Genomic DNA, 21,999 nt, shown 5'->3' with positions numbered 1-21,999 from the left:
TCAGCTTCAGGTAGCAGGCACGCAACCAACTTCACACAAAGCATCCTTCTTATCGCCTCATCACTTAACTAAGTTTCAGGTAGTATGATTGACGGACTAGGCTTCCTGTTGGCTCCTCTGTCCTGAGGATGCCTGTAGGATGTGTCCTGCCAATAACTCAGGGGTTAGCATTGGACAGCCAAAACCGGCTGTTCCCTTGGTAGATGTTATTCCAAGGCAAAAAGAGGACTTAACCAGCGAGGTGCAGTAAGGAATTCGCTTAACTGGTGTCTGTCTTTGTAACTAGTGAGGTGGGCCAAGAGCAGCGGCTTATAGACTGGGTAATCTATTTACATTGGGGGGTGAAGTTTCGGCGTTTATGCCTAAGGTATGTTGCGCCGCCATTAGACATCCTTGTCTGACCAACAAAAAAAAAAAAAATTGGCGGCCCGGGGATAGAGATTGAGAATCGAATCCGAGCGCCGTAGTCCTGCTGAAAGGCGGGCGACCGTGCGAATGGGACAGACTGGTCCGAAGCGACAGCAGAAAAGAGGAGGAAAGGGCACCCTTTCGGCAGCCATGCGCAAATGCAGTAGAGGAGTACGTTTGCCGCAGGATCGAAGGGGTTCTTTGCGTCGCTCCTGGCATGGTTTAGCCAGAAGAGTCCTTTTTTTGCAAGGTGAGGCGTTCCTTAACAACCGGGAAGGGCTGGTCGAAAATCGACTTTAGCGTATCAGGTCGACCCTGTCTTGGGAGATGACGTCGCTCCAAAAGATCCTCAGTCTCTTTTATAGCTTCCCGTATGATGTCTTCGTCGAAGCCATCTCTTTCTTCGCTCTCGCCATCCATGCCCTGTTCGCCTCCATAATGTAAGAGGACCCAGCATTCCTCCGCAAAGGCTGGCGCTGAGGGCGCAAGTAGAGAGAGTAAGACGCAAGCGGAGTAGTAATGCATATCGCAGGACACAAGGTCGGCTTCGCCGTAGTCCGAGATAGCCTTCGTTAGCCGTACAAGCCGTGTTCTTATAGCTGGAAGGCTATTCCGGCGAGTGATCGGTGTTGTATAAGCATGGATTGCTTTTTGAGTGGTGAACCAAAGATGATATTCGTTCCAGTCTGCCGAAGGGCTTGGTCTTTCGGGTTCTTCTGGAGGAACTTGGACCCATTGGAAATGCTCGTTGTTGATATAATCAAGCCAACTGCCGAGGTTAGGCTCATACAGAGCCTCCGGGACGTTGGGGCAAGCTGGGCAACTTTGGGTACTTATGTAGGAGCCGTGGGCCGATAAAACAGCTTCCCAGACCGACCCGAGCCAATTCCGAGTCCGTTCAAGTTCTTCTTTGTAGATCTCATCGCCTTCAAATGCCGGGTTGCGGAACACCAGGAAGGTTCGGACAATATCTGCGCCGAAGCTCTGGATATATGCATCGCGTTCGGTGGATTTGGACAGCGAAAGCTCGAGAACTGAATCCAACACTGCGCGTTTCCTGTCCGTGAAGCGGGCACCTGCTCTGCCGTAATGCCACTGCAAGGTCTCCAGAATCGTCGTCGGTTTACGAAGATGTGGGAGATAGAATGGCGACAATAGAGGTGGATTGTGACAGACAGATGCGTCTTGCGGAATACGATCCTCTCGATTGTCCCACTTCGCCTGCCACTTCGCTTCGATCGTGGGAAAGTCGATTGTTGGGTTCTGGCCCCTCTTGCATGTCTGGGAAGAGAATGGGCGTGTCTGAGTGACTGACGGTGCTGTGCCCAACAGAGACCGCCTTAGGCCGGACAGATAACAAAGATACTGAGGCATCGTATAGGCTGTTGGGTGATCTGTTTGTGTGACGACGACAACAACAACAACAGGTGGAAGAACCTGGTGTTACGAGTGATGGGCTTAAGTGTAGGTAAACTAGGGGTCTGGGGGTGGGGGGGTGAGTGTTGTTGTATTGAGAGGTGTTGAGTGAGTTGGTTGAAGTTGAAGTTTGTGAAAGAGGTAGAAGATGGGCGCAATGGCTGCTTAGTAGCCGTTGTGGGCGACGAACGCGGGCGAGAAATCAAACGTAGGCGGGGCGGTCTGCGAATGCGGGAGGCCGACGACCTCGTTTGCAACACTTGGTGATAATGATGCCACGAAGAGGAGGCTGTGGTGGGCAAGTGGGCAAACAGGCCTGTCTGGAGCTCTATTCTCTCCCAGCCAATGGGAACCGAGGCCCATTTCACACCAGCAGTGCCTTCAAGGTCTTGGGTCAACAACAACAAACGGCACGCGTACCAAGAACCAACCGTGATGTGTTTCAGTCTGAATGGCAACCAGCCTGTCAGCGGACAACGGAGACGAAGGCCCGCCGCCCTCGCAGTCTGCATAAAGATGTAATTGTCATTATGGTTCTCTCTTCTCGTTACATGCTTTAAGGGATATCCTAGGACTAGCTTGTTGTCCCAAGACGAGCAGGGTCCTAGGAGCACAGAATCCTAGGAATAAACATGTCCTAAGACAACTAGTGAGTCCTAGGACTGACTGCGTCCTGGAAACAAGATGTCCTAGGACTGGCGCTGTTGTAGAACAGCTAGTTAGTCATAGGACGCTCACGGGTCCTGGGACGAAGTAGTCCTGGGAGATTTCGCTTCTGAATATCCTATTTCTACGGCCTGTTAAATCTTGGGACAGCTCAAGGAGGTATCAACTCTAGAGAACTCTTAGAGTCTATTAGAACAATAACTGTGTAGTAGTTGGTCCTGCCTCATACATTCACACCTTCGTGTGGTCTACATTGGTTGCCAACCTTCGTAGTTGCCCATGGACGCTGTTGGCCGTCAGCGCCCTTGCGCGATCAATCCTTGTACCTCAGCCTGTATCCTATGGCCAAGTTCTCTAGCTGGCTGATAGTGCTGCCTGCATGTCCCACTGGGCCTTACACGGAACCTCTTAGTCTGACCGAAAATTCTCTTTGTGCCGTATAATACCCCAGAGCTTTTGGAAGTTGCTGGCACCAGAGACAGCAGCCTCCTCTGCCCCTTGTGTAAGCCGAATACAAAGCCGAACAAAATGAGATGGATAACTGAGCCAGATCCGCTCTCCAACCAACTCTATAACAGAATTATCAACTCGTCCAAAGTTGTTGCTTAAATAGTTAGCTATAATAATATCTTGCTTTAAGGAGTTAAAACCTACATAATGGTCTCCGTATATGGTGAACAAAGGAGAAGGAGGAGTGGTGAGGGCTTCGAGAATAGTATCCAGCGTTTGCCAATCCGCCGGCGCTCTAGTATCGTGCATCGTTGTAACTTGCCCTCCAGAGCATTCTGGTAAATGGTGAGCGATACTATTGTCGCTGATACCTCGCTTCCGACCATATATCGCATACGCTCTCTCCTTTCTAATTGTTTCTCTCAAGGTATTGAAGAGTCGTATTAACTGTATATATGCAAGCCACTGAGAGACGCCATGTGTTGTGGAGATGACCTTTTCGACAGCTTGGAATGCGAGAGTGTAGTGTGAATCTCGGCTTGAAGTCTCGAGGGGAAATGTAGTTTGAGAAAGTAAGGATACCCAGTTATCCCGGATGCTGGCACAGTCCAAAGCGAAAAGCTCTATTGTCATATGTTGAGCGAGCTCATGTGCAAGTCGTTGTGCTCTGATTACCCTCTCATCTTTAACCTGATCAGTGTCGATATCCATCTTCTAGGAAAGAGGAAGGCCGGGTTTATTCCTGGTGCTCGATTATAGAACTTTCACATTATTAGCACGGCTTATAAAGAAGTGGAACCCGCTAATGGTCATAAGGGTCGACTGATCCACAAGGCGGTATTTCGGCGCTGTTGTATAGGCCGCCACATGGAATGATGACTCGTTGAAACGGGCGGCGGCACTTCTACGGCGGCCGATGGCATAGCGACCGCTGGTATAGTGAGATTCCGGGTTCCCCGTGGCACGGTGATACGTCGCCTACATTCCGGGTTCACGGATCACTGACCGCCAGCCTGGGTTGGCGCCACAATCTCGGATCGGCAGATAATCCAAAGGATTCATTAAAGCCCTTCTCCCATCGTCTTTTAAAGCTGGGCACTAATATACGACCCTATAGTTATCGAGACGAACGTACCGCAATGGACCTAGTCCTCGATTTAATATGTTCTCCCGTATCTTCAATGACAACATCACTCCAACGAATCCATCTCGGGGAGAACAGGCCGCCTCTGAGAGGCAATAAAAGACGTTCGGATTCCTACAAAGGAGCGGAAGCTACAACGAGAAGACGAAAGCGAAAGCCGGGGCTACACATTCCACGCCAGAATCCAGAGCGGCGACTCCATGCTAAGTACAGAACGCTCGAGATTGTTCCTGACCTTGTCTGGCACGGCGTAATTACCGTTTTCGCCAGCAGCGGAGTCTCGAGTCGACATTACGAACGCGACGTTTACCAAGGAACCGCGGCAATGCCTCGAGGAACGAAAGGTTCTCTTCGGCGCCCTCCTTCGTAAACTCAGACCACCAGACGATCCATGCGAAATGTGCCTTGAGAAACGAAAGCCTTCTTTTTCCCCACCCTCTCTCACCCTACAGCCTTAATTCACAGGTTATAACGCCACAAATGCCCCCTGTCCATACGCGCCACACTCATCTCCCGCCTCTCAATGATACGCGCCTCAACTCAGCCACGGACGCCACACTTTCAGGCCTCAACCTAAGCCGAATCGCCGAACTGTAAGGCTCGCTCCGAAGGTTTTCGAGGGCCCGCGAGGGCCCGATCTCCTGTTTTTGCTCCCACAACCGAAGCCCCAAAGGCATCCACTAGTCATTTGCTCTACCAACAAACCTAACGCTGGTATCCCCCAATTTTACCAACGACAGGTACTACCAGAGAATGAACCCAAAAAAGAACTTGAAGAGCACGACGGGGGAGGGCACGCCTACAGGTGCTGACGAAATAGAGGATGCTTGCTTCGATAAATCGTAAGTTATTATAGAGCAACAATAATTGGGAAGCTCAAACTGACAAGTGTCCTGCCCAAGTCCCTTCAGTTCGGCGCCTATGGTTGATCTCCAGTTCAAACAGGGCGACTACCTCAGCGTCCACCGGGCCCTCCTTCAACGAAATCCGAAGCTAGCCCTTCTTGACACTTCCCAGTCTCCCCCCCTAAAGCACATCTCGCGGAGTGCAGGCCACGTTCTCGTCCACTACCTCTACACTGACACCTACCACACGCTGAAGTGGATAGGTCCTACAACTGGTCGCGAGGAGACGATTGCCAAGCTGAAGACGGGCTTCGAGGTCTACGCCACCGCACGCAAGTATGAACTCGATGGCCTAGAGGAGCTAGCCAAAGAGCAGATCTCCCTCCTCAGCAAGGGGGCAGATGCCCTTACAATCGTTGACGTCGTTAATGAGGCGTACCCCTCGTCGACCGACGAGGACACCTGGTTTCCAACTTACATGAAGGCGATTATCAAGACCGCATTCGAGGACTCTGCAGCACAGCTAAAGCCCGAGATACATATATCATCCGAAAATGAATTCAAAGACGATATCCCCACTGCGAAGACCCTCCTCAGAGGCGCCTTAGAGGTCTATCGCGAGATGGTCAAGGACGCCTCCATCACAACCGACCCCTCCCAGCTAGAGGATGATGAATGTGAGAGATGCGCAACGACTAAGAAGAATAAGAAGGACAAGAAGAAAATCTCGGCAGTCGTAGGAGAGCCTAAGGTAGAGGAGTCTGTAAACCGGGCCGAGCCCAGCCTAGACACTGTCGATAACGACTGGGCCGCAATCAGCACCAAGAGGAAGGAGAAGGGTACTGTCGCCAAGGAACCCAACATCGAGGAGCTGCCTGCCAGACCCAAACCGATGCCCGAGCCAGAAAAAGAGGAAGGTACGGCCACTGGTAACACTTCCGGTGGTGGCCCCTTCAGTGGCGGCCTTTTCAGTGGCGGCAGCACGACAAGGACGGCATTTGGTGCCACGAATAATGCGGCCGTTGGCGACCCCCCCGGCACAGCTGGCGTTGCGTTCACTCCGACTACCGAGAAGGACGCCCTCTACTCGAAGCAAACCCAGTCCTTCCGAAACATCCTGTTCATGGGCGCATACAAAAGGTGGTCCAGTGAGGAACTCAGATTGGCCGACTACAACCAGGGCCGCAAGATAAGCGGAACTGCCAATTGCCCAAGATGATTCACAATTTCTGTTCTATGACACCGCGACCGATCCCTTCGTCAGCCAGTTCTCCAGGACCTCTGCGACCTCACTTCTGCCATTCTCCCTAGCAATCTCAAGCGCCGTTTTGAACATTGGGCTTCTAGGCTCGGTGTTGGCTCCTGCATATAGAAGCATTTCAACGAATAAAACCTCTATCTATTATCCCCTTTCTTAATAAAGAAGATTAATACTATAGCTATTAATAGGCTAGTTTCTAGTTTCCCAACCTGACAAGCGACCATCAAGGGAGTCCAGCCGACCTTGTATACCCGCTCTATACGTTCTTGTAGTTTAAGAGACGCAGCGGACTCATCTGCACCCGGACTCTCAAAGCTGGCTTCCTGCTCAGGCGCTTTCGACCAGTTTGAGTCAGGTGAGCATCCAGCGTCAAGGAGGTGCCGGACAACCTTTGGTGCTCCTGCAGCAGAGGCCAAAAGCATGACGGACGCATCTCGAGCCGATATCTCCTCAAAGGAAGCACCAGCGTCCAAGAGAAGATTGACTGCCTCAAGATCTCCTCCGTAAGCGGCATGCATCAGGAGTGCCCAGTCAGATTGAGCGCGGATCTCCGGGTCGGCGCCTGCTTCCAGCAGCAGCTGCATGATGATTTTGGAGCCATTATTTGCCGCCTCAGCGAGGGCAGTCCACCGGTCTGGCGATAGATGGTTGACATCTGCACCATGCTCGATCAAGTATTTAACTGCAGCCATGTCCATCCTCTTGGAAGCGAGCATCAACGGCGTCCAACCGTGCTTGGATGTTGTGTTGATGTTTGCACCCCTGTCGAGCAATAAATCCATCACGTCAAAATGGCTTTGTGACGAGGCAAGGAGGAGCGGAGAGCTCCCACTTCCGGCGCCCTCCTCGATATCGCAGAGAGAAGGGCCTGAGCCGTCCCCAAGAAGCCTACCCACAGACTCGACGTCCCCATCAAAGGCAGCGCGACCAAGTGGCCCAAGATTACTCGCGTTGATTCTGGGTGAGGAACCCGAAGCACCAGGTTCGCCGATAGTGACCCCGAGGTTTTCGCCTGCATATTCGCGCTCGTTCGATATGACCTTTTTGAAGACCTGAGAGATGGAAGGGTCAGCTCCCTTGGCCAAAAGCTTTTCAGCGATCGTGAAGTAGCCGGCATCAGTCGCCTTATCAAGGGCTGTTCCATCATCGACTCCGCCCACCAGATTTGGGTCCGCGCCGGAATCGAGAAGGAGGTCTACCACTCGCTCTAACCCTTGAGAGGCTGAGACCATGAGCAGCGTGCTCCCTGAATCTAGCCGTGTGTTCATCAGAGTGATGAGTTGCTGTTTAGAGGTTGCGTCTATCAACTGCTGACTGAGATATTCAGCCGTTGTGACCATGTCATGTCTGACAAGGTATGCCAGCTGTCTAGTAATAAAGCTTGCATTTTGCAAACGCTCCGGTTGTCTTTGCAACTCGGCAGCCAGGGTTTCCGGGTCGTGAAGCAAGGGGGCCTGATCCTCACTCTCGCCATGGCCTTGCGCCATGTTCCTCAACTGGAGTGTCTCTGGGTTCGCGCCATTCCGTACAGCCTCGGTTCTGTGCTTGACGATGTCGCCATGGTCCTGTCATATCGTCAGCCTGGCCTGGGAAATATATGTACATGTATGCAACGGGTCTTACAGTTAGCCAGTGACGGTACCAATTCCGGCCTCGCTTCGTCTTCTTCAAGGTCTTCCACTCATTGCAGACGTCGCAGAATCCTTGCCAGGTGCCAGGTTGTTGGTGAAGTGGGCGTATTGTGGATGGTTGGGGAAGGGGGACCCCTGAATCGGGTACACCGTGAAAGTAGGTCAGGTGGAACCGATAACTGCCATCCGGGATGTTAACCCAGTGTGATACTGGGCAGCGAGCGCAAAACCCCTCTTTCTTCTCCCCAAGGCCACGGGCCCAACCTGGGGTGTGAAGGTCGCCGCCGTAGATAGGCTCTTGCCGGACAGGAAGGTAGTCTGGGTCCTCTGAGTCGAACGCCTCAAGGGGCGAAGTCCTGCGGCGGTTGCCACCTCATGGCAAGGTCCGGAGAGACTGGAAGCTTTGAAGGGTCGACAGGTCGTTGTATCTCGGCGAGCTCGCATAGCTTTTGGATCAGATCCGGTTCGGATACCTCTTGGATCAACTGGTTGTCATCTTCGTCCGAGTCGCTCTCTGCTTCCCGGTCTCCCCCAATGGATTTTCCATCATCTTCTTCGATAAGGTCCGAATTCGGAAGGACAAGCAAGGCTATTTACTCAAGGTGGCGGGCGAGGTGTCGTCCAAACTTGTCGGCCGAAACATTGCTGATATCGTGGTCCGAGTAACCGCGTTGGCGCAGAATGAGCGCGTAATCGCATAGGGGGCATTCGGAGGCGTTGAACTTGGTAGCTGGTCTGCCAAAACGATAGGAAATGTCGTTGACCTGACCTTCATCTACTTGATCTCTATGGTCAGTTCGAAGATGATCCTTCATGGCCGCCAAGCTCGGTAATGCCGAGGTGCATATCCCACAAGCCCATGATTTTCGATGGGCTTGCATCTCGTGGGCCCACCATTTGGTCCGAGATTCGAAGAACATTTCGTCACAGCCGCCATCAAGACAAGTGTATGAAGACAAGTCTGCATGAACATGCCTCCTACGGTTTCCGCGATTAGTATTTGAACTGCACCGCAGTCTCCGGGTTTCGAATAGGAGAAGGGATTACGTACTGCCAGGCATATCTACCTGAAATCTCTATGACGTTGCAGCAGTAGCGGCAAGCGTATGGCTGACCCAAGACGAGGTCGTGAGGTGGTTCTGGGATCAACAGCTTCTGTTCCTCTACTGTTGCCCCTGAGGACCGCCCAAATAGCGTGTTCGCAGGGCCAACAGACGGGGTGACGACATTCTCAGCCGTGATTCGAGATCTGAAAGTGCTGGCTCTTGTGCCACTCATGACGCTTGGTGCCAGGTTCGATTCTGACGGCTGCAGATCTGCTGAGAATAGTGCAATGGACTCAGTTTCGTCATCGGCACCGGTAGCTCTGCGATTTCCCGCCAGATAACTGGGCAACGGCAGATCTGCACCGGTAGACGCTGATAAATCCACCGAGAGCTTCTCCCTGTGTTGACGGCGGTACCACAGTCACTGGCGTCTCTGAGCGTTCGCCTTCCCGAGTCTGGTGGCCAAGGCGGTGTTGTGCGTGATGTCCAAGTGAGGGAAGAAGTCTTTGACATGATTGATATCATTGCTGACGTCGTAGCGAGTGGCCCTGGATGACTTCTGGAACTTGTTACATCGTGAAGACTGGTGAATTTGAATAGAAAGGCGAAGTAAGCTGGTGACCGACTCGTTGATGGAAAGGCAGAGGTCTCGAGACTCTGTGAGAGTTTCGGTTAGGTCTTCGCCGCCCCGCTCGTCGCTTTGTCCCGTCTCAGGCTTCAAAATGCCGCCTTCGCTATCCTCGTCATCACTCCATAGGTCGTCATCGCCAAACTCGCCACGTAACATTTGCAACGAGCCTCTGGTCCAAGTGGATTGTGGTCGCTTGCCATCAATGATATCCCGCACTAAAAAAGATGAGCAATGTATCTGCACAATAATTCGGGCAGTCGATAGCTTTAAACTTACAGTCGGATGTGAAGACATCAAGCTGCTTCAAGAGACGAATGACCTCCCGTGCGAGGTAGTGATTCGACAGACGCGCGTCGAGCGACGCCTCGCCCTTTTGGAAGACGCCCAAACTTCCCGTCTAGATGTTGAAACGATCCAGGCACTCCACCAAGTATTTTGGATCGGCCTCCACTTCGGTCGATATTTTCCCCAGATCGACTTTGGTCGTTATCTCGCTGATGAGGTCTCGAAGGTGACGTCTATTCTTCGAGGCTTCCACCATAATGGGCGCCGCGCTGGAGCTCATCTTGAGGGGAGTTTTTTAATCGCTGATACTCTTCTACGTAAGGGGTGCGAGAACCTCAAGTGATAGGAAGCTTGGAAATAGAGTCACGGCCGTGTGAGTGCGCGACGTCCTCAACTCCCAACCGTCATTGGGGAGAAAACCCCGCGATCGCACCCGAAATCAGGTGATTGCGTGCATCGCGGTGGCATGGGCGCTACTGGCAAGAACATTGAGGTGTGAGGTAGGTCAGGGAGGTACCGTAGGTACACGGCAGCACAGTGCGTAATTTGATGCAATTTTGCATGTCGTGCGACCGCCTCCAACGGCACGGGCGCGTTCCTGGGCCAACCAAATGGGTTGTATCTGTGACGATATGCGAGACGAGAACGCCCAGTGCCCGGCTCGTCGTGTCCTGGTTATTTGGAGGCAACCGCCTCCTTCTTGGCCCCTAACATCAGGCTCTGAAGTTCCTGCACTTCCCTCCGTCCCTCCGTTGTCATTGATGGTGTGTAGCTTCCCTCGCTCTTTCCTGGTGTGCTCGCCGTTGCATACAATAACCCTCAGCAACTGCGGCCACACATTGACCTTGGAGGGAGTGAACACAAATCCATCGCTTTCCATCGCCATCACTGGGCGCCTTTGCCGCGCTCCATCTTGTCAGTATGTCTGGATTCGAGATTGCAGGCGTGGCTTTGGCCGTTTTCCCCCTTGTCATAAAGATGCTTGAGCGTTACCAAGAAGGCTACGACACGCTTCGGGACCTCACTAGTTTCCGCCGCGAATTCACCTACCTTGTCAATGAACTCAATCGCCAGCAGATTATTTTTCGTTAGCAAGTTGAAAGGACCCTTGCCTCTGTTGTTGATTCCGAGTATGAACTCAAAGAGATGATGGAGAACCCTACAGGCGATGCATGGAAGCAAACGGACCTAATGGAGAGACTCAAGACCACACTGTCCGGCGTGAGGGAGTTTGAGAGCTACGAATCGTCCATGTTGGACATCTACAACAACCTTTCCAGTTTGGCCAAACGCTTTGAGGCGATTGACTCAACTGTTAGAGACCACTCCAGCTTGCCATGGCCTTGTTATACTGACTGACAGGCTGCTCTAGGATGATTCTGCCGTCGCCAACCAAACTTCCCAGATGGGCCATCGAATCCAGAAGCAGTTGCGGAAAGTTTACTTTACAATCCGCATGAAGAAATGGCGGGACCAAATTCTCGACCTTGGTCGGCAAATCGACCGAGTGGGAAAGATGTTCGGAGGCTCTGAGGGCCTTGAGCCTGCCAGACAGTCTCGTCGACCAACCACCAGCCTGGCCTTTGAACAGACGCGCGAGCAAGCGTCAAGTCTCCACCGCGCCATTATCAGGGGCTTTTCCTGCGATTGCAACGTTCCGCACTCCTTCAAGCTCGTCATGGCGAAGCGAGCCAAACCGGCTCCCCCTATCCGAACCCTGCGGGTTTCCTTTCCTGCGTGTGGTCGCTCGTGGGCTACACTCAAAACGGTGTTGCAAGAGACGGATGCCTGGTACAGCTTCGATACGGCCATGGTTCCTGTTCGGAGCTTGGAAAGTATGGCTAGCCCGACTTTCCTGGAACCAAATTGCAAAGAAACTCAAAGCATCATCACGCAATCATCGTGGGACAGCGGGAGCCCACTGTTTTCCGCTGCGTCGGTGTCAACATGCCAAACATCTATCACTTCGCCGAAGCTCAATTCCCAGGTTTCCCAAGGCCCGTTGACTAGTGCCCCGACTACCTATTCTCGAGATCTCAAATCCTCGCTCGCTGGTGCACTGCATCCCATCGACGACCTTTGCCAGCTCATCAAAAGGCCGCGCAAAGATATATTTGTTGGATACCTGAATGACGGTTCTGGCTCTCTTCACATCATAAACGCGAACCCGGAATTCTCCTTCACCTTTGCTGAAATTGATCACGTCGTCAGCCTCAAGACCATCCTCTCCCCAAAGGCCGCGTCTGTGGCCGAGGGGGCAAAGAGCTTGCCTACCTTGACCCGCCGCCAGCGAATGTCTATTGCTCTCACGCTAGCGTATGCGCTGCTAGAGCTTCATTCTACCCCTTGGCTACCTGGGTATCTGAGCAAACTGGACATCTATTTCTTCCAGCGGAAGAATGGCGAAATAATGGCCGAAAATCCCTTCTTACTATGCAATCAGCACTCACTACCTGGTCAAAATCAGGCAGCGGTGCGGGAAGAGAGCCGTGTTGACCCCCCCCAACTCCCTGCTATACCTGGGGATTATCATCATGGAGTTGTGGTTCGGAGTGACAATGGAGTCTCGCTCATTCTATGCGGAACATTGCGACAACCAGGGGAACGAGAAAATGTTCACCAACTTCACCGCAGCTCTTGTGTGGCAGAAAGAAACGATAGACGAGGCTGGCGTCACCTTGCACGACATCACAAATCGGTGCATTTGTGGAAATTTTGGACATTTGGTCATGGACTTGAACGACATCAGGTGTATAGGAGCAGTGCATAACCAGGTTGTAAAGCCACTTGAGACGATGATGAGATACATCTGGCCTGTGAAGTAGGGTTTGAGAATGGTGAATGTTGAAGGTATGTTTTGATTTTGGCTGAACACGTTGGAGAATCTTGTGTTTACAACACCAGACTCTGGCTTTTCTTATAGCAGTAGGCTTAGTTAAATGGCGCTTCGCGTTTGTGTTGCTACCTACTTAAGTGGTAGCCGTTTTGGCCACAGTAATTTTGTGGTCATGAATGACAATCGGCCACGGCAGAGTTGCAGCCATGAATTTTCAAGAAAAAAACAGGGCAATCTCTTTGTATTCCTCAAGGCGCAGACAAGACCTTAAAACGCCCCCATTGGGGAGTTCGACCAAACCAGATAATATTCGGGCGGATCATGCAGTGTGTCGTGCCTCAAGACTCCAAAGCGGGTATTACTTGGTTGCACAGTGTGGATGCACTGTAGAACTTCCCAAGAAATACACTGACTGGAGCGACCTCTGGCCTCCCGAACAGAATGCATGGGTATCTGACCTTTACCCGCCAAAATACCAAGAGCCTGGCATTGCCTTGTTAATTCCTCAATCTCCTTCAGTTGCCTTCATCCGATCTCCATGAGCACAAGTCGCGCCGCTAGGCCTTGCTTCGAAGCACATCCGGGCCGTGCCAAACTCCAAAAGTTCCGAAATGAGGGTCCCTGCAGTAGTACCCTGGGAAGCTCGTGCGGCAGCTAAAAGAGCCAGCACGCTGGCACGGATACCTCAGGCATGGCGACTAGACCCCGCACAACTCGACGAGGCCAAGGGGCAACGCGATCTCACTGGCGCTTTCATCCATCGTTTTCTTCAATCTCGAGACATTGAAATCATCTCCCAAGACTCCCTCGAGCTGACGCGAGCGATTGGCAGTGCGAAGCTTACAGCAGTAGAAGTCACGACGGCTTTTTGCAAAACTGCCGCTGTCGCTCACCAGATCAACAACTGCCTCCACGAGGTTTTCTTCGAACAGGCACTTGAGCGAGCCAAACAGCTCGACGCTTATTTCGCCGAGAATGGCAAGACGGTCGGGCCGTTGCATGGCCTTCCCATCAGCCTCAAGGATCAGTTCCACGTGAAGGGTGTCGACACTTCCATGGGATATGTCGGGTGGATCGGCTCCAATTTGGGGATCAAGGATCCCAGCCAAGCCCATCAAGTCGAGAGTCAAATCATCACTGAGCTCCTTTCTCTTGGCGCTGTCTTGTACTGCAAAACCAGCCTCCCACAGACTCTTTTGCTCGGCGAGACCAAGAACAACATTATCGGCCAGACGTTGAACCCTCATAACCAAAACTTATCTTGCGGAGGCTCTTCTGGCGGAGAGGGCGCACTGCAAGCTCTCCGTGGCAGTACTCTTGGCGTTGGGACTGACATTGGTGGCTCTGGTACGTATGGTCACCTCAAACGGAGTCCTGTAGAGCTGAATAGTGTGTTGCTGACCTATATCTATCGCAGTGCGTATTCCAGCCGCATTCAATGGCATCTTCTCTCTAAAGCCAACTCCTGAGCGGCTTTCGTATCGCCAGGTCGCCAACACTAATCCGGGTCAAAACACATATCGCTCAACCGTTGGCTTCCTCAGCACCTCAATCGGTGGGCTAGAGCTTGCACTACGCTCGACACTATCAAGAAAGCCGTGGATTAGTGACCCAGCTGTCGTGCCAATCCCCTTCCGCGAAGACGAGCTCTCTTTGGTTCGGGAGCGAGCTGATGCAAACGGCAGGGCAAGGGAACCATATCTACCGCTGAAGTTAGGTGTACTCTGGTACGTTTTGTGTGTCGCCGTTGGTAATGTCCAACAAAAGCGCTAACCTAGAAACCCTCAGGACTGACAAAAAGGTCGGGCCTCACCCCCCTGTCCTCAGGGGGCTTCACACAGTGGTGAATGCGCTTCGAGAAGCCGGACACAGGGTGCTTACCTTATACAAGTCAACATGCAAGCGAACTTGGTAGGGACTAACATGATACTTACATTAGGTGGTCGACTGGGAACCTCCCCTTCAAGCGACGGCCAAGCGAGTCCACGTGTCCTTCCTCAAAGCCGATGGGGCTCATGACATCCATAGTCACCTTAACCTCTCCGGCGAACCCCTGATCCCCGATCTCCAGGAAGCTTTTCAGCTGCGACCCCCTCTTAGTCTTCTCGAAACCCAAGATCTCACTCTCCAAGGCCTGGAGTACGAAGCGGCTTACTCTGACTACTGGAACTCTACTTCGAATGACGGGCAGATTGTCGACGCGGTGATTATGCCGGTGGCACCCCATGCTGCAGTGATTCCAGGGAAATACTACCACACCGGTACGTCTCGTACACTACGTCTTTGCTTTTCTGCTCGCTGGCATAGCCTGCACTCCTGAAGGTAATCCCGGCTGACGAAACTGAGATCCCAGCATACACAGAGGTTATAAACCTCTTGAACTATAGTGTTGCCGTCATTCCTGTCACCAAGGCAAACAAGGATATTGACGTGGTCGATCCTTCGTATCAACCATTGAACGGCCTTGACAAGAAGAACTCGGAGGCATATGATCCGGAGATCTACGACGGGGCGCCAGTTGGTGTGCAGCTTGTCGCTAGGAAGTTTGAAGAGGAGAAGATACTCGGCATCGCACAGATTGTCACTGCGGCCCTGAAAGCACATAGATAACTAGATGCGTTATACTAGTATCTCTGGAGCCTGGCAACGGAGGTAGAAGAATCCCGACATATTTCGTGCGGTATTCGACCAGTATAGTCTTTAGACTATACCTAATTGGGAAGGCTGCCGTTTCCAGATATAGCGATACGTGTAGTATGTTTGACATTATAGTTTAAGCGACACCGATCCTGCACTGGCGACCTTAACTTCGGATGTGTATATATCCTCTTTGGCTTCCTAACAATCATGTATGTGGCACTATGCAGCTGCAGCTGAAACTGAGCTTAGGGTGTTTCAAGGTCTTGAAATATCAGCCAATATCCAAGAGTTGAAAGCCAACAGCGACTAGAACCGCCCTAATAGCGCCAATTAAGAAGACATTGCGCCGACGTCGAACGATAAGAGCATGGCATGAATGCGAAATCTCCCACAATTGAGACGCAACCGCAGAATAGGCGCCCCTAACACTAGCTTGCAGATGCGCCGCTGAGCGACAGGAAGCAGGCGCTTCGAGCTTCATGCAACGGCATGCCATGGCAGCTCCATCGTACACTACTTGGGTCAGCGAATCGAGAGCTGCATGCAGTTCCATGGAACACTAGAAGCCGTTCAAGGTAAACTTCTCGTTGGTGGGGTGAGGAAAGCAGGGGCCAGGGGACGAGACAGGGATTCCATCGGATGGTGGGGAGAAAAAGTTTCGGGCCCCACAACCTCGGACGACTTTCCGCCATGCCCTGAGCACGGCGTTATTTCACTTCGATATCAGCCCATTTCGAGGCTGTTCCTTCCTTTCTCTTCTTGCGTTTAGACCGAAACTCCATTTCTTGCACAAAAATACCCTCGACTCGGCAGACAAAGATGAAAAGAAAGGCAGACGGCCCCGTGGACGGCAGAAAGCCGACCAAAAAGCGATCCAAAGATGGTACCTAACTTTTTCCTCCACCCACTACCTCGGCGCAACTCTGGCGCATGAGCTAACTCCCACCAGCGCTCAGCGACAAAGACGCCAAAGCCCGGTTCCGCACCGGTCTCTTCGACAAGACCGTCCTCGACAAGCACACCTCTCAATACGCCTCGTCCACCCCCTACAAGCACGGCGTCATCACCGGCCTAGTCAACGACACCCTGCTGCGCAACGTCCGCTCCGAGATCAAAACCAACGTCCACTTCACCCCGAAAGAAACCGACATCTACAAGATCCACCAGAGCGGCGACCTCGCCAACCTCGACGGCCTCGACGACGAAGCCCTCGCCAAGCTCCCCTCGCTGCTGGCCCTGCGCGACGCCCTCTACTCCCAGACCTTCCGCGACTATGTGTCGCACATCACCCGCTGCGGGCCCCTGAGTGGGCGCAAGACCGATATGGCCATCAACGTCTACACTCCCGGCTGCTATTTGCTTTGTCACGACGATGTCATCGGGTCGCGCAAGGTCAGCTACATTTTGTACTTGACTGATCCGGACACGCCGTGGCAGCCCGAATGGGGCGGCGCATTGCGTCTATTCCCCGTGGTGGATCGCAAGGGGAAAGACGGTGAGGTGGCCAAGACGCCGCTGCCGGATGTTGTCAAGGTGATTCCGCCCGCTTGGAATCAGCTGTCGTTCTTTGCCGTGCAGCCGGGGGAGTCATTTCATGACGTGGAGGAGGTCTACCATGCCGCGACCAAGGAGGAGCTGGAGAAGAACGGCGGGCGCATCCGCATGGCCATCAGCGGGTGGTTCCATATCCCGCAGCTTGGTGAGGATGGGTATGTGGAAGGGGCGGAGGAGAAGGCGGCGCAGAAGAGCGGGTTGATGCAGCTGCAGGGTAACCCAGACCAGCACGACCAGCCGCAAGCGAAGCCCGTTACGGTTGAGGGGGAAGATGAGGAGGAGGATGAGGACAGTGACGAGTTTCCGTTGGATGAGTCGGATCTAGAGTTCTTGCTCAAATACATCACGCCGACATACCTTGCGCCAGATACCGTCGAGCGGGTCGCCGATCATTTCGAGGAGGAGTTCAGCATCACCTTGCCAGATATTCTGCACCCTAAGTTTGCCGAGAAACTGCGCGCCTACGTCGAGTCGCAAGAAGCCAAGACGCTACCAAACAACAGCGCGGAGATCGAAAAGGGCGCCTGGAAAGTCGCCCGTCCGCCACACAAACACCGTTACATGTACCTCCAGCCTGGCCAGAAGAAGCTCGAGCCTTCACCCCTGAAGGAGCTGCTAGAAGTCCTGTTACCATCACGTCAGTTCCGTCTCTGGCTACAGATGGCTACTCGCTCCAGGATCGAGAGTCACGACCTGCTAGCTCGGCGGTTCCGTCACGGACATGATTACACCCTCGCCACAGGGCACGACGGCAAGCCGAGGCTGGAAGTAAATCTCGGATTCACCCCAACAGACGGCTGGGGAGGCATCGAGGAGGATGACGACGAGGAAGAAGAAGGGGAAGGATCGTCAGAGGACGGAGACATCCCCAACACCAAACCCAGCCGGAAGGCCGCCACCGCGAATGGCAAAAGCAAAGGCAAGGGCCAAGCCGACAGCAGCCCCAACAAGTCCAAAGGCAAAGCCAATGCCAAGGCTGCCGACCAAGACGTCGATATGGACGACGGAGAAGAAGAAGAAGAAGTCGGCGGTCACGAAGTGTACATGGCGGGCGACGACGACGGCACCGAAGACGCAGCCATCTACAAAAGCAGCGCCGACGACGACGACAACAACATCCTCTTCTTCCAGGCCGCCGCGTGGAACAAGATGTCCATCGTCCTGCGCGACAGTGGGACCCTGCGGTTTGTGAAATATGTCAGTGCCAACGCTAAGGGGGATCGCTGGGATGTTAGTGGGACGTTTGAGATTGAAGAGCAGGATGAGGATCCGGATGAGGATGGGATGGCGGTTGGGGTGGTGAGTGATTCTTCGGAGGAGGAGTTTAATGGGTTCTCCAGTAGTGAGGAGAGTGAGTCGGATTAGGGGCCGCGTGGGTGGATATACTGTCCGAGTTATCGTCTTCTTACCCCATTTGCCAACGAGTAACTACGTTCTTAGTCAGACGACATATGCACGCTGGGCGAGTTAAGGGGGGAATAGACTTGCGCCAACCACTGCGGTTGCGGAAAGGTATGTAAAAGTCGGCTTCTCAACATCAAACACATGTGACAGCGTCGCCCTTGCACTGTACACTACCCAAGCATAGGATCTTGAGCAAGTCAACGTGTTGCGTCACTCATATTACATCTCCGTGAATCAGTGGTTACACTACTATATACACAGTTTCGTATGGTACGCACAGCGCCAATAGCCATAGCCTCTGCTCTTGCCTTCTCGACCCCAAAATTTCCTTGCGAAATCCATTCCCAACACGACAACTCCATCAACTCTCAATCTCGATCCCCTGCAGACAACCCCGGGCAGTCTCCAAGCGAATCAAAACCATCCCACGTTGAGAGAAACCACGCAATTGGAGGTTACTCGGTCCTTGTGTGACGCGCGTAATGTGAGTGGCTGGCGCTCTGGCTTCCTTTTTCGGCCCGCTGCTGGATGCATGCATCCAAGTCCCGGAATCCCTGTACATTTTCTCGCTTTCACAGAGGACTGCAACCTTCATACTCTAGACCACGTGTGGACGGTCTTTTCTGCTATGATGTGGGTGAACCGACGCGTTCGCTGTGGCGGTGCTTGAACAGGGTATGGACTGCGCGTTTCCTGGTGTTTTTTTGGGAGTCTGGATTTGTTGGTTTGACTCCTGATCAGTGATCGACATTGTGAGGCTTGTTTCTGCGAATTTTGCAAAGGGCTGTCGTCGTATTTCGTATACGCTGGGGATGAGCTGAAGCTTGCCCGGCTGGGGTGGTTACGGGGGATATGACGTGGGTTGGAATGATTGAAATGAATGCCTCGTAAGGCAGATTAGGTGATGCGGGTTGTCTCTGGTTTCGTTTCTAGAAGGTTATATGGAGTTGGTAACCCAGAGAGAAGTCGATCGAGGCTTGGTTTTCCTTTGTTAGTCTTTCTCAACCGTCACTGTCACCGTGTTTCATTCTCCCATTGTCAGGTCTCATTCCCGAGACCTTCCCGACCGACACAATGCTCCCAATCCTCCTCACCCTCTTCCTCACCACCCTCGCAGTCCAGGCCCGCTGCGATCCAGACCCATCACCACCCGGCCTCATCGACCTCGGCTACGCCCGGCACATCCCCACCTCCATCAACACCACCGCCTCCGGCGTGCGCGTAGCCATCTACAACAACATCCGCTTCGCCCGGTCCCCCACAGGTGACCTCCGCTTCCGCGCCCCCAACACCGACCTCCCGCACGTCCCCGACATCCAAGACGGCACTAACCCCGGCGGTCCAGGCGGACCGGGCGGGCCAAACGATGTGTCGTGTATTTCGTCGGCGCCGTGGTATATACCCTTTCCAGGGTTGAATGGGACGACGTGGGGACAGGAGGATTGCTTGTTTTTGGATGTGTATGTCCCCGAGGGGGTGAAGCCGGGGGATGATGTGCCGGTGTTGCATAATTTTCATGGGAGTGCGTATGCGTTTGGGAGTAAGGGGACGTTTTTTGATCCGATGGGGTTGTTTGATGCGGTGGGGAAGGGCAATGGGGGGAAGTTTATTGCGGTTGCGAATAATTATCGGTAAGCTCTTTCCCCCTCCCTTTCCTGTGTCTCTCTCGTTGTCCTGGAGGTTGTCCCTGAGTCAAGTGAGTGACTGAATGAGTTATCATGACTAATAAAAACAACAGAATGGGCGTCTCCGGCTTCACCTGGGCCCAAGGCGAAGACCTCGACGGCAACGTCGGCCTACTCGATTGCCTCGCCGCGGCTGAATGGACATCCAAATACATCTACCACTTCGGTGGCGACCCCCAACGCATCACTGCCATCGGCCAGAGCGCCGGCGCGGGTATCCTCTACTACCTCACCGTCCTCCACGACGCTCACGGCACGCTGGACACCCCCCTCCCCTTCCAACAAATCTTCATCTCCTCCCCCGCCGGCCCCCAACGCCGCAACGTCACATCCCGCCAGCGCCAGCTCTTCGACCTCGTCCTCGACACAGCCAATACCACCTCCCTAGCCGGCCTGCGCGCCCTGTCGGAGACTGACTTCATCGCCCTCAACGACGCCATGATCAACCAAATGCCCAGCGAAGGCGGCGGCGGCAACCTAGGCCCCATCCTCGGTTTCGGCCCAGCCCCTGACGGATCACGCATCCCCGACATCCCATCCGCCCTAATCCAGCGCGGAGCCGTCCACCACCACGACCTGAAGGGCCTCATACTCGGCTCAATGGCCAGCGAAGGGCAAACGACGTCGTCAGACGAGGGCATGCCGGATGCCTTTGGGGCGTTGGCACGGCGGACGCTGCCAAATGCGAGTAATGAGACGGTGCAGGAGGTGTTAGATTTGTATTATACGCCTGGGTTGGAATCGCAGCTGGCGTGGGATTGGACGACGGATGTGGTGTTTGCGTGTAATGCGTTTAATTTGGCGAGGGGGTTGCCGGGGAAGGCGAGGAGGTATATTATGTCGACGCCGCCGGCGACGCATGGGGAGGATTTGCTGTGTATGTTTTGCATCTAAAGTGTTTCCCCCCTAAGAAGAGAGTGAGCCAGCTAACACAAAGGAACAGATTACTTCTACGTCGACGACGAACAGACCCCCGTGAGCGACCCGCAGCTGGTCGAGCCGTTCCAGACGAAGCTGCTGGCTTTCTTGCATGGCGAGGACCCCCAGTGGCCGGTGTATGGGGACGATGAGCGTCTGTTCAACATTACGGACTCGTTTGAGGCGACTACGCTGCCGGATTCGCTGCGGGCGCGTTGTGATTTGGTTAATAAGCTGGTGTTTGACCCAGCGAATGGGGCGTAATGAGGTGTTGTGATGATTGTGGCTGATTCTCGTTTCCTTCTTTGTTGAGGTTGAATTTCAAGATTGTTTTGTCCAGTAATCGACAGACTAGTTGACGGAACAAAGACTGTAATCGGTCTCCTTGGAAATTAGTAACATTTCGAGTCTTCCCTAGCTATCCTATCCGGCCATAGAGAAAAGATGAAAAGTGTTGGCCAAATTTTGGGAACAGTAAATGTGATATATAACTCCCTCTGTGACGAAAAGAGGAAAGTTGCAGTTGAGTAAGAGATAAGATCAATACTGATAATCTCAGCCTGGCTTATACCCACTTTCGTTCCTTCCTCCCTTTCAACTCCAACAGCCCTTATAACCCACCTTTCCGCTACCAATTCCCAACAGCTCCCCCATCCGGCAAATGCCCAACCGCGGATGGCGCATTTGGGGGGGCGCGGGCAGCACCGGGCGTGCCCGCTTTCTCCCCTTCGTGAGTTTGACTCACGGTGGGAGCACCATATTAGTAAAATTCTTCGGGATTTTCGTAGCTGTCCACAACCTTAGGGGAGAAATTGGGCAGTGAGCTTTTTGGCTTTTCTTTTTCATTTCCACTTTTCTATTTCTCATCTTAGAGAGCGCCGACAATGGATAAAGTAATTAATTAGTTGTTGTGATACACCCATACTTACACAGTACAGAGCGACGTTCCAGGGTTAGGGTTAATATCAGACGGACCCTGGCTCGCCTGTAACAAGATCCCTGCAGCTGGCCTTACCCCTGCAACGGTTCCCTTTCAGCTCCCCGCCTGCCTGGAGCCTTCTGCATCCATTGGCCTCCCCAAAAAACATCCAACTTCGACCGAACATCAACTCGCAACCTTTCGCCATTGAACCCGCCACCGACCCAAACCGCCGATTCCGCATCCGATCCCATGTAAAG

At 53.2% G+C, this 21,999-nt stretch overlaps 5 protein-coding genes across 5 annotated transcripts; 4 read left to right on the top strand and 1 right to left on the bottom strand.

Annotated features, from left to right (window-relative positions):
* Positions 1-4,837: 4,837 nt before the first annotated feature.
* C8A04DRAFT_29769 (uncharacterized protein) lies at positions 4,838-6,148 on the top strand (the record flags this gene model as incomplete). Its single annotated transcript, XM_062781123.1, has 2 exons — positions 4,838-4,926; positions 4,987-6,148. 2 exons carry the CDS (start codon positions 4,838-4,840, stop codon positions 6,146-6,148), a joined length of 1,251 nt encoding a protein of 416 aa, XP_062636008.1.
* A 15-nt stretch (positions 6,149-6,163) lies between these two features.
* C8A04DRAFT_38164 (ankyrin-1) lies at positions 6,164-11,036 on the bottom strand (the record flags this gene model as incomplete). The annotated part of the gene is made up of 9 exons (XM_062784140.1): positions 6,164-6,328; positions 6,400-7,729; positions 8,194-8,410; positions 8,591-8,799; positions 8,972-9,208; positions 9,293-9,713; positions 9,775-9,895; positions 9,926-10,052; positions 11,026-11,036. The coding sequence occupies 9 exons, from the start codon at positions 11,034-11,036 to the stop codon at positions 6,164-6,166; spliced, it is 2,838 nt and encodes a 945-aa protein (XP_062636007.1).
* Positions 11,037-13,230: 2,194 nt separating this feature from the next.
* Positions 13,231-15,229, top strand: C8A04DRAFT_38163 (Acetamidase; the record flags this gene model as incomplete). Its single annotated transcript, XM_062784139.1, has 5 exons — positions 13,231-13,966; positions 14,037-14,346; positions 14,408-14,492; positions 14,559-14,880; positions 14,973-15,229. 5 exons carry the CDS (start codon positions 13,231-13,233, stop codon positions 15,227-15,229), a joined length of 1,710 nt encoding a protein of 569 aa, XP_062636006.1.
* Positions 15,230-16,078: 849 nt separating this feature from the next.
* Positions 16,079-18,178, top strand: C8A04DRAFT_38162 (Oxoglutarate and iron-dependent oxygenase degradation C-term-domain-containing protein; the record flags this gene model as incomplete). Its single annotated transcript, XM_062784138.1, has 2 exons — positions 16,079-16,142; positions 16,209-18,178. The coding sequence occupies 2 exons, from the start codon at positions 16,079-16,081 to the stop codon at positions 18,176-18,178; spliced, it is 2,034 nt and encodes a 677-aa protein (XP_062636005.1).
* A 1,113-nt stretch (positions 18,179-19,291) lies between these two features.
* Positions 19,292-21,084, top strand: C8A04DRAFT_13099 (lipase; the record flags this gene model as incomplete). Its single annotated transcript, XM_062777579.1, has 3 exons — positions 19,292-19,848; positions 19,956-20,779; positions 20,846-21,084. The coding sequence occupies 3 exons, from the start codon at positions 19,292-19,294 to the stop codon at positions 21,082-21,084; spliced, it is 1,620 nt and encodes a 539-aa protein (XP_062636004.1).
* Between the last annotated feature and the right edge of the window lie 915 nt (positions 21,085-21,999).

The sequence above is a fragment of the Dichotomopilus funicola genome, assembly GCF_033296635.1.
Source record: "Dichotomopilus funicola strain CBS 141.50 unplaced genomic scaffold C8A04scaffold_42, whole genome shotgun sequence".
Classification (NCBI taxonomy): domain Eukaryota; kingdom Fungi; phylum Ascomycota; class Sordariomycetes; order Sordariales; family Chaetomiaceae; genus Dichotomopilus; species Dichotomopilus funicola.
Note: the sequence above shows the minus strand (reverse complement) of the source record. Positions and strands in the feature narration are given on the sequence as shown.